The sequence below is a fragment of the Rattus norvegicus genome, chromosome 5, assembly GCF_021556685.1.
Source record: "Rattus norvegicus strain SHRSP/BbbUtx chromosome 5, alternate assembly SHRSP_T2T, whole genome shotgun sequence".
Taxonomy (NCBI): domain Eukaryota; kingdom Metazoa; phylum Chordata; class Mammalia; order Rodentia; family Muridae; genus Rattus; species Rattus norvegicus.
The window spans coordinates 10,241,977-10,257,083 of record NC_141538.1 but is presented as its reverse complement, the minus strand read 5'-3'; the positions used below and the strand labels follow the sequence as shown (position 1 = coordinate 10,257,083).

At 42.1% G+C, this 15,107-nt stretch overlaps 1 protein-coding gene across 34 annotated transcripts in view; it reads right to left on the bottom strand.

The window, feature by feature from the left end:
• The window catches only part of Eya1 (EYA transcriptional coactivator and phosphatase 1), a 308,446-nt gene that overhangs the window by 106,016 nt on the left and 187,323 nt on the right, over window positions 1-15,107 (bottom strand). For 15 of the 34 annotated variants that reach the window (XM_087550792.1, XM_087550794.1, XM_087550812.1 and 12 more), the window contains 3 exons: window positions 12,884-12,961; window positions 2,696-2,765; window positions 2,236-2,381 (listed from right to left, as the gene is read on the bottom strand). In XM_087550792.1, the coding sequence (XP_087406918.1) occupies window positions 2,236-2,381; window positions 2,696-2,765; window positions 12,884-12,961 (294 nt within the window). 34 annotated transcript variants of the gene reach the window in all.

Sequence of the window (15,107 nt, the reverse complement as noted above, 5' to 3'; positions counted from 1 at the left end):
GAATACTTCCCAAAGCACAGGATGGTGCACTCATTCCAGGCTGGGACTTGGCAACACGGAGGTAGACCACTGGTCTTAATTCTAAGTAAGGGCAGCCATTCAAGTGAACAACTGTCTTCACTTCCCACAAAGAGAAGACAGAAACATTCCCACCAAAAGAATTCACATTTTTCAATAATCTTGGTTTTTCCTAAAGATAAGTTATATCTTTAGGATCTAGGATCCACAGTAGGCTGGCTGTTCACTTCCATTTCAGGGGAATTTCATCAGTAGAATAGAGTTAGGTAATTATCCTACGGCAGTGGAAGAACCTGACTTGGCTGGGAGAGGGGATTTTTCATTTCTGGAGTATTTCTGAATACTTCATGATGACCTTGACACTGCAGACTTAGTACAATTTCAACATCGAAAACTGTGATGTGCTATGTAGTGTAATTTCAGTCAATGAACAACTCAAAACATGTAAATAATCCCTGGAAACACACCTGCCCTAGACAGGTGGCTGGATAGTTCTAGAAACTCCCTTATTTCCATGGTGCCACCAGTAGGGACTTTCCCCCATCATTCTCCACTCACAGGAATCCTGGTCTGTTTCCAGCCCTAACTGGACTGCCTGCTTTTACCCTGGAGACTCGGGATGCCAAAATGGGTAAGAACAGACTTGGAGAAGCAAGAGGAGGTGACAGACACTAGTTTACTCGTGGGCAGAAACCCCATTTTCCTAGGAACCTGTAGGCAGATGAGTGATGGGTGGGAATAACCCATAACAAATTCTTTTTATATAGCATCTGCTATTCTTGCTATGAAAATCTCCTGCCTCACTGTGGCTGCCCAGGGAGAAGACTAAAAAGAAGAAAGTGAAAAGGGCAGGAGGGCAGTGAGGGCGAATACAGGAAAGTCCATGGGCAGGAAAAGCAATCTTCTACAAATTTAATTCCAAGCCCACAGTCTGAAGACTGCTTTCATTCATATTGCAGCATACAAGCTGAGCAATGCATTTGATGGGTTTCCCTCATCCCCAGGGTAGTATAAAGGACTACTAGGGGAAAAAATTGATCCATTATCTACTATAGTGAAAAACTCTGGATGAAAGTCATGGAAATGAAAGACAATTTTAGAAAGTTCTTTTTAATGCTGTTTCTAAAGCCTGCTTCTAAAGAACCAGCAAGCTAGATGGCATTGTAAGTCACACTTGATTTCCATGTATTTTGAAAGAAACTAATAAATGATCAAATTGCTTGAAGTCAGGAGACAGTGATGGGTAGAAGAAAGTTGTTTAGCTTCTAAGGAGTGGTAAAATGCTTTAACAGAGCAGTGACACTTTCAGTAGATTGCTGGAAGGTACGTGACACAAAAATTATACCTACCAAAGTCTAATGGAGCAGGTGTCAAGCACTATCAGTTATATTACCTATGGTAGGACCGAGTCTTCTAGTCTTTTTCTATGATACTCATACTTTTTCTTGGTCATTCTGTGGGGCTTTTCCTCAATAAAATGTCCCATATTAATATATTTTATTTGATTTAATTGGCTGAAAAATTGCAATCACAACTCATAGAAGAAATTTGAAGTCTTTTGTAAATAGAACTTTGGGGTTTGGATAGATTTACTTTTAATTTACAGGTACTGACCCCACGACAAGTGAGTTAAATTACACCAAGATAAAGATAATCTCCAGGTGGGAAGGAGCAAATGGCTGAGCTTTGAATGTTTCCTGATCCGAGGCTTCAAAGGGCAGTGCTGGAGGTGATATATAGATCACTTTCCCTAACAGGTGATAATGCTGAAATTTGATCATGTAACCACCCCCAGGTTCGGGGCAAGCAAGAGTTTGTTGAATTCTGCATGTACTTCCTTAATCATAGCTGGGTATCTGATAAACAGGAAATGGATCTTTACCCCAAAAGACTTCATTCATAGAAGTTTTATCACAAATATGCACAAAAATGCTTTGGATTCCGGAGTCAAGGGCTCAGATGCCAAATTCAGATATAAGCAGAGAGAAAGGTGAACAAGGGGCCTATGACCCAGGCAACCTGTTCACCATCTCTGACCTCAGGGTAAGAGGTCACTGTCTTCACAGAGCTCACTGGCAAGAATTATAGAGATTTTATAATAAATGGGTGACAGTGCTTTGTGAAGTAGACCAACAGCCTCATTCTTGAAGTGCTACTTGAGCACGAAGCATCGGCACCCCCAGAACATACCATGAGAGTAATGGCCCCGTGACTCACCGTAGGAGGAAATTCCATAGTGCTGCCCCGGCTGTGGGTACGTGGCGTAGGCTGTGGCTTGTTGCATTCCTGTGGTAAACTGTGTTTGCCCATATGCAGCCATAGTTTGTGAGGAAGGGGTAGGGAGAATATGTGGGTATGGTCTGCTATTTGTCAGGAATGACAGAAAATAGAAAGCCCATGCATTAGATGGAAACATGCAAGGTAACAGTAGACAACTACATCACAAATTCCAGTGAACGAGTCTCTTACAGCCCGACTTCCCACCAGCACTGACAAAGCACTTCAAAGCACTCCAGTGCTACCAACGGTACTTAAAATAAATCCGCATATACGTGTATCTAATTAAGCCTCTAGAAAATCCACTTCTCAAATTAAGATGTAACATGGGCATAGACATGACCTAGAATAAGGTCTACACAGAAAACTCACGTATTGATTAAGAGAAAATACATCTTACTTGGAAGGATAAATCTGTGGTGGAGAGAATGGGTGAGCTGGTCTTGGACTAAAGCTGCTGCTTCCGAGAGCTGAGGAAAAGGAACATACATAGAGCACACGCAGTGAGTCAGGGAACCCAAGGATCACACTAAGCATGCCAAAACCCCAAACACATAAACAATTTAACACTGGCGTGGCATGACCTATGACATTGCCATAGAAAATGATGAGCATCTGACCTCCGTGATCTGTTAGACTGGGTGAGTTCATACAGGAGGTCAAAGAGGGCTAGAGAGACGTCTCTTCAGAGAAGAGCAGAGATGAACGGCTCTTCCAGAGGACACAGGTTTGATCCCCAGCACCCACCCACACGTTGGCTAACAACCATATGTAAACTCAGGTCTGGGGGATCTGATACCTTATTATGGCCTCCTCTGGCCATGCACACACATGGTGTAGAGACACATGCATGTGACACACCCATACACTTAAAATAAATATAACCCTTTAAAAAGTTGGGGTACATACATGCTTACTGAAAGGTTCTGATCTAAAATAGACTTTTTAAAAATGTGGATACAGCCATAAATACTCTTAAAAATGCTTTTGACAATGAAGTGCAGTCTCCTGCAGGAAAGCCAGGTTGAATCAAAGGTAGTAAGCTGATAGGCCCCTTGCTTATTGTCCGTATGTGTCAGGAACACACAAACCTCAAAGTGTATTAGCAAGAAGCATAGTCTAATCTCTCAGGGAATGACTCCCATTTGCCTGTGCTGATTTAACAATGCATTCCAACAGCCATCTTTAATGTCTCAGGTTGCATGCCTAGCCTGCTTGTTCTTGGGCTCCCTTGTGTGTTCCTGTCCTGTTAATTGGATATATTCTTCTTGGATATTTGAGCAAACATTTTTTTCTCCCTAAGGAAGCAGTCAGCATTAAAGCTAAACTTACTTTCTTTTAATCAGATTTTCTCGACACTGGATGTTTCGAAAATTTACCAGCCTTCTATCAAATGTTCTTAAATACTCATTCAAATTTAAAAAAGCAAAAACCCATTTTCAGTTGGATAAGGGTTTAAAAAGTTGGCTGCTCTTATAAGTAGGATGAAATGCATTCATTTGTGACTACATATTTTCCCCTTCAGACTCCCCAATGTTCCCCTGACTAAAATGCACAATGTGGGTGCAATTCCTAGAAACTGTAACATGGCTGTTTTCTTCCCCCATTACTGGCCACTGTCATCAGGAGGTCTGTCATATAACATCTCCCTCCCACACTCAATGTCAAGTCTTGTGCTCTCAGAGAGTCGTGTACTTTGTCATTTGTCACATAATGCACTTATGCTTGTCACATTTCATTTCGCAATGGGTGCTTGGGAGAGGAGTAGGAGATTTTGATTAGAACCTCAGAAGAGATAAGCTATTCTTCTCCATCCAAATAAATCAGACTGAGTCCAGGGACAGCCAACAGGTCAGGGTACACTCTAGCCACACACACTGTCAGATTCCCACCAATGCTGTCACCTTAGAAGAGACAGAATCTACATGAAAGCCATGGCAGGACAAACTTGTTTTGGTTACTTACTGAATAACTACTTGGTCCCAACCCCCCTGCAGGATGCTGCAGGAGCAATCATGGCAAGACAAGCCCTGTTGTCCTCATGGGGAGTTTTGTGAAATGCTTCAGTTTCGAGAAGGAGGAATTGGCGACCGAACACTTAGACTGTGAGGGACTCCTAACACTTGTCTGGGTCATCGGTGGGGACAAGTTCTTGCACTCCCCTTCTTCTCTAGGCATAAAATAAGGCCAAGGACAAAGCAGATGGTGTCTACAGGTTGCTGGGAAGAATTATTTCCCCTGGACAATCAGAATTAAAAATAACTGTTTATAGAAACAAATGCCAAATTCCACCTACTAACAGAAGCTGCAGAGACCCCCTTTTATTCTTTTCTAGCTCTAGGTCAGTTTTCCAACTCCTGGGTCTCCATTCCTTGAAAGATCATGTTCTCAGTAAGTTGCACCCAACCATGTTTTTTCAAAGAAACCAGGGAGATACACTTGTCTGTCACACAGTAAGTCTGTGAAATGTGCATTTAAAGTATATGCACTGTGTGTGTACACACACACACACACACACACACACACACACACACACGAAAATAATGAGACCTGGGGGTACCGGGTGTGAAATCTGAGTATAGATCCTGAGTCAGAATTTAACTTCAGCTCAAATTTGAATCCCAGCCCTCAAGTCCTTCACCGCCAGCTTCCACTAATGAGGCTGACAGTGCTTGCTTCTAGCTAGGCCTCATAGGAGCCTCATGAAGCCTAGGTGAGAAGATTCACAGGAAGTGGTTCATACAGTGTTTGTATAAATAAAGGATCTACTTGAATCCTCGTCATCCATCTGTCCCTAACCTTGTCCATCTTTCCACTATTGACATGGTAGATGTGTACATGTGTGCATGTGTGTGCAAGTGTGTGTGGAGGCAAAGGCTAGAGACTAACCTGGGTATCTGTCCTCAGGCAATGACCACTTCATTTTGTGAGACGGGGTCTCTGACGTGCTTGGAATCATAGATTAGGCTGACAGGCCAGTGAGTCCCAGGGGTCAGCTTAACCCCATCTCTACAGGACTAAGATTACAAGCACAGGTCAAACTTAAGTCTTCATCCTTGGACACAAGTACTTTCCTCAATGAGTCATCTCCCCCAGCCTCTCCTCTGTAGACACAATCGCTAGCTGTCCAGAAAATGATACAACTTTTGACCCGTGAAGTGTTCAGGATACATAGAAGTAATATCTTTGAAGACGAGGGTTGGGGATACAAGCACACCAACCTTTGAACCCATCTCCTATGGTCTCTTTCCATCAGAGCATACATTCATCTCACATCCCACATGGAAACTCAGAAACCTCAGTCACCGTCCCAGGTCCTTCCGTCATTCATACGGAATCCTGAAGCAGCAGTTGATCTAGCCATGACGCACACCCAGCCCTCATCCAGGACTCAGGCCCTGCTTTAACTTCTCACCATGCCACACTGAGACGACTGCAACAGCCATGTGAACACTTGCCTCATGTTCCACTTAGGGACAGCCACAGTCAATCACCCCCTCCCGCCCTCCCTCCTCCCACCCCACCCCCACTCCGTCACCACGGAGACAGTGCTTCAGTGAAGGTGCTCACAGTCCTGTGGCACTCACATTATTCAAGGAATAACTACATTCCTTGGCAGAGGATTTGAGGAGACCGAAGCTTCCATATCCTGCTGTTTCTGGTACAATGCAACAGGCCTGGACTTCAGGACTCCTATATGCATTGTTCATTTTACATATGTTCTTGACGTTCTTCAAGATATACCCGCTGCCTTACAATACTTGTCTTCCCTCTGGTTGACAAACCTACCACCACAGAGACTTCAAAGAAACTTCTTCAGGGTAAAATCTTCTTTCTGTGTACTTTCTTGGAACATAGCCCATATCTGCAGAGCACCACTAGGCACATTGCATTCTGGTTAGTGCAATTTCATTACTTTCCTCTGCAAACTATGAGCTTCGGGGGCTGGAGATGGCTCGTGTCTGTTTTCTTAGTACCTTGATAGGATCTAGCACATTACTTATGTCATAAGAATGAGATCATGGCCTGTGACATAGTGCAGTGGATAAACTGGATGTGGCAACCTTGATGACCTGAGTTCAATCCTTGGGATCCGCATGATGTGTAACTCTAACAATCTGTCCTCTGATCTTCATATGCATGTATGGCACAAGTGTGGGCACATAGATAAATATATACATGCATACCCACACACACAAAGTATGAAAAATAAAACAAAATTGTCATCATATACAAGGTGGATCTTAAAAGCTGAACTGAAGGACGGCTCTGATGTTCTAGGCTACGCAACGTGAGCCTGACCTGTAAACTGGAGAAAAGAGTATCTCTGAACTGTGAATAGCCATGAAGACTTGCTGCTATTCCCTAAGTGAGTGCACTTACAATTACTATGGAGTTCAACTGCCACATAACCTAAGAGTCCAGCAAGTATCTGGTAGCCTACAGCCAAGTGTCCACCATGTTATACCACAAGTACCCTTCCCTTAATTGCATAAACTGCTTTTATGACACTAATACAGGAATCCCAGGTGGTTTTAATGTCCTGAAACCAAACTAACTGAGAGCAAATGGGATTACTAGAGTTATGTTATGAGGGTAGAAACAAGAGTCACCTTATCCATTCACTAACTTTAAATGACAGGACTTACAGAGCCCTAGAGACAAGACTATGCACATGCCTTATTAGCTAGCATGTTCGTGATTGTTCCATTCTTTCTCTTTCTCCTGCTATACAATGTGAAGAAGCTCCCACGATCTTGTTGTGGGGAGAGGAGAATTCAAAGTTAATAACCACCTCAAGCCTGTGAGTCCACTGAGAAGATTGAGAGCGCACAGACGTCTCCTGTTTTCAGTCTATACTTCCAGAAGGCAGCCCCGTCCTCGTTGGCAATATAGCCCTCAGTCAGATCAAAATACTCAAAACAGTTCAAAGCGCTAACATCCGACAACTTCCTACTTCCACTCCTGCATTGCTCTGCTTTAGTCCCCACATGGATCAATGTGAGAAGGCTCCTCGCATGTCTCCACTGCAGGGAAGTACCTCGGAGTATGCAGTCAAGTTCGGAAATCTGTCTTCATACATGAAGGCATGCCTCCTGTTTCAAGGGCCCTTCCTGGCCAGTGGCCACACAAGATAGCAGGTTTGGGGGACCTGTGAGTACCCCAGTGGGCTTGCTGAAATGTATAGACTAGAAGACAGTCTAGATCAGCTCTACCCAGCCTATCTTTTCTGCTTCCTCCACAATTTTACCCTAACAAGATCCTGACTGGTGACTGTGACTCGTGGCCCACCGTCTCCTCCAGGAAGATGTGAGGAAGCAGTCAACTTTCTTCTGAACTAGGGAAATTCAGATCTCCTGATTCTACTGTGTCTCCATAAAGCCCTTTCCATGCAGTGGAAAGGCGCGCGTGCATGCCTGTGATGTGGGGAGGACAGAGGCAAACATCAGATCTTCCTCAATCACTTCTCCATCCTAGTTTTTGAAAATGCATGCTTCAAGTTTTACATGGCCACAGAAAATCAAAAGTATGTTTCAAGCTTCTGGGACAAGGATCTGGCTGCTGTGTTATCCCTCAGTCCCAAAAGGAAAACTCCTTCTTTCACTCACCATGGACTATGCTCAGATGACCCCTCCTGTGAGTCACCAACCACTTTTTTACTGTCCTGTGAACACCTTTCATTTGCTTTAAAATTAGAGTCTCAAAGTTACAGATTTTCAGAACCAGCTAATAAGGAAACCATACTTATCATTCATAAAGTTTTTCTCTCTAAATGGCACACTATTTTCCATTTTTGATACCACTAGAAAATGAATGGTTGATTCCATATAACAAATTAAGATTTGGGGGACCTGACAGGCTACAAACACATTGTTTATAGTCCTCGCAGACATTAAATCTGTTAAATGACTAAAATAATGGTGCCAGGGATGGAAAGAGAACTTAGAGATAAAGCACTGGGTGGTGAGCCTAAAGACCTGAGTTTGACCCCTGGGACCACCACCATGGAAGGAGAGAATACATTCTTGATGGTTGGTCTCTGACCTCTATACAATGGCATGTAAGTGTGTATACATGCATGAGTACACACACACACACACACAGACACACACACACACACACACACACACAAAATTAACTAGTCCATTAGTTAACTACTTTGTACTGGTAATAGGTAAATGAGCAAAACATCACAATTATTTCAAATACAATAAACAACAGTTTTCAAGTCCACCACATGCCTGGACAAATGGAGCAGTCTCGCCTAGTGTCCCCACACAGAGGGGCGGAATGGAAGTGGCACTAGTACCACCAGAGTGGCCCTGAACCTTCTTCTCTTTGCTGACTTCTGCTCCTTATAGCTTTACCCCACTCCCCAGGTCACCAAGTACTTCACTCTTTTTTCTCATATAAAGACTCTAGAAAACAGGATCTTTTCTAGATTCTGCAATGTATCCCTGCATCTGTACCTCAGCTCTGTTCTGGGGTCTTGCTTTTCCTATGTATTTTCCCAAAATAGCAGCTGCCACGTGTTAGAGTCAAGGTATTCTAAGGACCCCAGCCAATCATTTCGTCAAAGCATTTGTCCTATGCTTCTGGAAAAGCTTTCATTTTCTGTAGCTCTTCGCCATCCCCACGTAGACTACTCCTAGACACTCCCTTGCATCGGGAATGTCGTTGGTTATCTGGCAGTATCTCCCCAACCCCCCAGGTCCCAATGTCAGTATCCGGGAACTTCTCTTTTTCTGTCCAGGTCTCCACTCTGTCTCAAGACCATAGTCCAAGCTTTTTATTTCTCCGTTTCACATCTCAAACCACAAGAACATTGGCCATTTCCTTCCTTTATTTGGGAACATGTAACAAGCACCACTAATGCACTCAATATTATCATTACCGGCACTGTAAGTGTGGCTAGTACCAAGAAACTCTGCTCATAGGACTACACCATAAACAGGAAGACAGAGAACGAAAAAGAATTTCAAAAGTACTGACGAAGGCTAAGCAGAGAACTGAGTGTAGAAATGTGCAGTGCCATCCCACTGGGTTGGAGATTAGGGGAGACTATTTCTTTCCAGAATGTCCATCCCCCTGTACCCATTTTACATCTTCCAAGGCCATCATGAGATGCAGGACTCTTGGCCCTTTGTCTCCTGTCAAGTTATTATTGGCTTGTATCTTCTCTGTGGAGGCAGCTGAAGACAGGATAACTACTCTATTCTATTAGCTCTTTTAAATCCTCGAAGTTCTCTTACCTCTACTCCGCCCACCCCCATCCTATCTCCACATTCCGGACAAACTAAAGGTCTTTCCACCTGGGTTGCTAAGCCTTAAAGCAGTGGTTCTCAACCTTCCGAACATTGTGAGCCTTCAATACAGTTTCTAGTGTTGTGGTGACCCCCAGCCAAACATTGTTTCATTGTTACTTCATAACTGTAATTCTGCTACTGTTAGAAATCGTGATGTAGATATCTCTTCCGACTGTATCTGACATGTGACCCCTAGAGATTGAGAACCACTGCTTTAAAGGGAAAACCTACTGGGTGAATACATAGTCCGAGCTCAAGAGCTCCAGCTTTGTTGGGATCTCTGACTGCTGTCTGCCCTCTTTCACATTTGTAAGTTGCCAGCTGCCTGGCCTGTGTGTTCCTAGTCTCAATGGCACGTCCTTTTTCTCCTCCAACTCTGCAAATTCACAGGTCTCACTAATCCTCACTCTTCAGAGGAAAACGTGGCCTGAATTCACTACTCACTTATCCATGTATTACTTTACTGTGCAAAAATGACTCCCCTGACACAGATGTCAAAAGTACAAAGCTAACAAGGGACAGAATCTGTTACCCTCCTCTAATAAGGCTGGCTAATTTGTGATTTACTACTACTACTTTTTGAATCTATAAAAACCCAATAAAGAAACTCGGGGAAAATAAAAAAATAACAGAAAAAAATCAAAATGAATCTCGTTACCCAGATGCAAAATGGAATACCCATATCCCTTATACCTAGAAACATATTCCTGTGAAGAAACTGCCTATCTTTAAAAATAAAACAGTGATTACACTAAAGATATTACTCTTTTATTTTTTATTACTTTATTTCATTTTGGTTTTGTGGGACAGACATTCTCTGTGTAGCCCTGGTTGTCCTGAAACTCACACTGTAGACCAGGGTGGCCTTGAACTCAGAGCTCTGCTTGCCTCTGGCTCTGAGTCTTGGGACTAAAGCCACACACCACTGTAGGTTTCCCAGATCAGACTCTATAGAAGCTGCCCTTTCACTTCACAGAACTAAGACTTTCTCAGGTCATCATTTTGTTTGTTTGGTGTGTGTGTGTTTCTACATATACATTGTATATAAGTATTTTTGCATGTACACACTTACACATGTGTGTAATGGATGTGTAGAAAGGAATCTGCCATATAGACAGTGCTTCTTTTAAATTCCATTTTGCTTTCACTTCTAGTTCAATATTCACATATCATCTTTAATCTTTTCTGTTGCATGGGATTATGTATCCAGCCAACACACACACACACACACACACACACACACACACACACACACACACACACACACACACAAACGAGGAGGGTGGTTTCTGGCTCTTGTCTTCAACCTTAACAAATTCCACTAGCCTTACCATCAGGTGTCTCTCAAGTTCCCATCTGAAAACCTTTGGAGCATTAGTGCTTAATAAACCCGGCATCTTCAGGTAGCTCATATTCTCATCCTGTTGGAATTACCGGGCAGGACATATGCCGAACTCTACTTTCTCTGTCTTGCTAGACTGATCCAAAGGCCATTGGTCATGGATGACTTAAACTTTGCATCATAAATGTATTGCATCCCTCATGTTCCTATTCCCATTGCCAGAATTTTACTGCAATTCTTCAATATTTCTTAATTAAATCAATGAAGAACTTTAAAACCAGCCTCTCACTTGGATTCAGGTGTCTCCAAATACATTGTCCCTGTGCTCATAACTATGAATAATTGACGTTAAGTGTCAGCCTGTCCTGTGGTGTTTCCCATTGCACAGAGCCTAAAACTTTTCCAGGCAAAACATGGCGGTCTTCTTGGACTCTGAAACCACTCCTTCTGTAGTACATCCACATTGCCCACAAAGTACCCATTGGGAATGTCTGTCCATTTTCAACTCGCACAACTCATTGTCAACTCAGTGTCCTCTGTACTATGGTCCCCGTCAAGGGGGTGGCCAATCGGTCAGTCTCCCCCTCCATGGTTCAGTGTGAGCTTTTGCTCCTTGTTTCCAAGTTCTGAGTGTAACATGTGGTCTGGGATGTCTTTTCTTTCTTTTTTTTATAGATTTATTCATTTATTATATAAATAAATGACACTGTAGCTGTCTTCAGATACACCAGAAAAAGGCATCGGATCTCTTTACAGATGGTTGTGAGCCACCATGTGGTTGCTGGGAATTGAACTCGGGACCTCTGGAAGAGCAGTTGGTGCTCTAACCGCTGAGCCATCTCTCCAGCCCTGGGATGTCTTTTCTAATAGGCTACCTTGGCCTGATCTCTACCAGATCCCCACATGGGTGCTCGTCAAACCTGGTTCTTCGCTCTGCTATTATCAAACCACTGGGATAATTTTTCAGTTGTTCATCCCATTAAGCCCTGAGCTGGGACCATTTTCATATACCTATGAATTTATGATGGCACGAATCACATTGCCTGGAGGAGCCAGATCCTATCACATGTATGTTGAAAGAAGAAACTGACATAATGCACTATGTTATTGTCTTATTGCTCCCATCTGATATCATTAGTACCAAAATTGTGCGTGTCTACTTAATTTTATATCTGCATGTAAGTTCTTCCCCCTGTGGTTTGTTGTAAATATATGATTGTGAGAACTTGACCATCAGTCATAAATCTGAGAAGGCAGAATGCTTCTAAAACACAGATCTTAAAAACAGAGCAGACTTTGAAAATAGCAGACGATACAACAAAGGTATACAATTTAAGGACTGCCTCTGACAGAAATCATTTTTCAATAAAATAATACACTCTGGGTGGCGTGGCAAGTGTGCGACAAAGGTCTCACAGGAGGTTACTGTCACCATTAAGTTCTAAGGAGTGTTTCCATTCTGACATACATGAAGTGTGTACTGTTTGCTAGTGGAATGTGCTAGTGTGGGAGTAAGGAAAACCTAGGAATACATCACAGTTGCACAGAGTCAACCCAACATAGACCTTCTTCAGAGGACAGTCAGGTTTAATGGTACTGAGTCTACTTAAGATGTTTTCAAGAGTCAATTTTTACATATACAAACTTACATGATCAGAAAAAAAAAAGAAACGAATTAATGGAGAAGCATCGTTCATATGTAAAGTTAATTTGATTGAAGAGGGGAGAAGAAAAGTCCATTTATCTTTGGACAACCATATTGCTTGCAAACACGTCAGAGGGATACGAAGCCTGGGACTGTCCATTTGTTATTTGGAGGAGAGCTATGTCTTACATCTGTGTCTGAGAATACTCACTGACATAAACATATATACTCATATAATAAGGTCGGAAACACAATGCTTAGTGTGAATGGGAAAATCTAATTTTTGTTCCTTACCTGAACCTGAGAAACTGTCTAAAGACCCGTCTGCTGCTGTTGAAGCTATTTCGCTGCTGCTCATTGGTTCTGTTTTAACTACAAAAGTAAACACATACCATATACCGAATTAGTAGACAGAAAAAATAACATTCAAAATAATGAGAAAAAACTTTAAATGCAATATGTTCACACTTGGATGTAAACCAGATTTTTTATAGAGTCTCTTTTGAAAAATTCACATGTTAATTTTTTTCTCTATAAGAATGTCCATTTTTCTGTTACAAATTACCCTTTAGATTAGTGGTTCCAACCTTCCTAATGCTGCAACACTTTAATACAATTTTTCATGCTGTGGTGACCCCAACCATAAAATTATTTCATTGCTATTTCATAACTATAGTTTTGTAACTAACATTAATCATAATGCAAGTATCTGATATGCAAAATATTTGGTATGTAACCCCTGTGAGGACTGAGACCCAGAGGTTGAGAAACACTCCTTTAAAGGATGAATTAAATTCATTTTTACAGTATACACTTACTAATTTGCTTATTAGTAAAAATATTACAGTATATAATATACAATCTGAAATTACTTTTTTGATGTTTGCACAAAATCTGTTATTTAGCCAAGCAATAAGAAAGAAAAATTTAAAAGATTTGAAGAAGTAGGGGAAAATAAGTGGCCATTTTTAAGCCTAGCAGGTTCTATGGTGATCTTGAACATGTATGTTCATTCATATGCACATATTACTATTATTACTACTACTACCTCTACTACTACAGACACACACACAGAGAGAGAGAGAGAGAGAGAGAGAGAGAGAGAGAGAGAGAGAGAGGGAGAGAGAGGGAGAGGGAGAGAGAGAGAGAGAGAGAGAGAGAGAGAGAGAGAGAGAGAGAGAAGAGTTCTTTAGATATTTAGTATGGTGCAGACTCAACCTTAATTTAATAAACTCCTATCACCACACCATTTCATATGGTCAATTCATCAATATTTATTTGCACTATGAAGAAAAAAGAAATTTTCTCATTTCAAAATAATATTGATAGAAGATACTGTGGAGCATATTTAAATATCTTTTTCTCAACTTAGGTTAGAGAATGTCCACAAAACCCACTCCCAACAGTCTGACAGAGCCATGGTGCTTCAGAACTCAGCACATCTGCCTTTTCCTCCCCGGGTTCAGAATCCCTTTTGTAGAACACCATCACTGGACTGCTCCTAACCTACGTGTCAAGTAACTTATTCTCTATTCCAAATGAATTAATACTGTAAAGTTGACTGAGACTCTATGTTCCCTAAGTGAAGCTTCTGACCAGAGTATTCAGAGACAGAGGCTCCTTCCTCAAAGTAAGAACATTCTGGGATGGGAGAAAGTGATGGAGAAATAGCTCTTCTGTCTCAGGATGTCTCCAATCTCTCCAAAACACTTGGCAGAGGACTCATGCAGCTCAAGTCCTGGCGCTGGGCATTTTACACACACACACACACACACACACACACACACACACACACACACACACACACACACTAAGCAGTTTTCACATGAGCATTACAAGTAGATGGATCAGATAGTCATTTTAAAAAAAATAATTACATGGTTTTTAAACAAAGTTGGGTTGGGAGAAACACACACACACACACACACACACACACACACAAATGCACACGTGCACACACACGCATACCCCCCAACCCCAAGACTAATGGAAATCATTCTGCCTGATTGTTTTCATGTAGACCACACAACAGTGAGACTCAAGTTCTGACTCAAGTTTTCACTTTTGTGCCAGTTGTTTTGGGTTAGAAGTCTTAGTTGATGCTAATGCATGCTGACAGAATCCTGCCGTTCCCTTCTTCCTCCCATGCCACCAGCCACCTAATGTTCTTGCTCTTCATAACCATGACATTGCCACCACAGCTGTAGAAAAGCCAATGGTAACTACAAGGAGGTTTCCTGCACAAGATGGCCCAACTGTATTTCATGTTCCTTTAAAGAGCTGACACAAGGCCCTCATCAAATCATGTGATCACACTGGTCTAGTCCCCTTTCTAAACCAATCACCAGTGGGAGACTGAACTCTGAATCAGACTCCTTTTGCTGAGCAAAAGGGTAGATGAAAACTGACTGTGTAAAATGCCTACTTTGGGTCAGCTTTCTTGGATGTTATCATTGTAAGAAACCCTTAGGTACTTATAAGATCTCAGAAACTCCCTAGTCAGGTACTACCTTGTTGT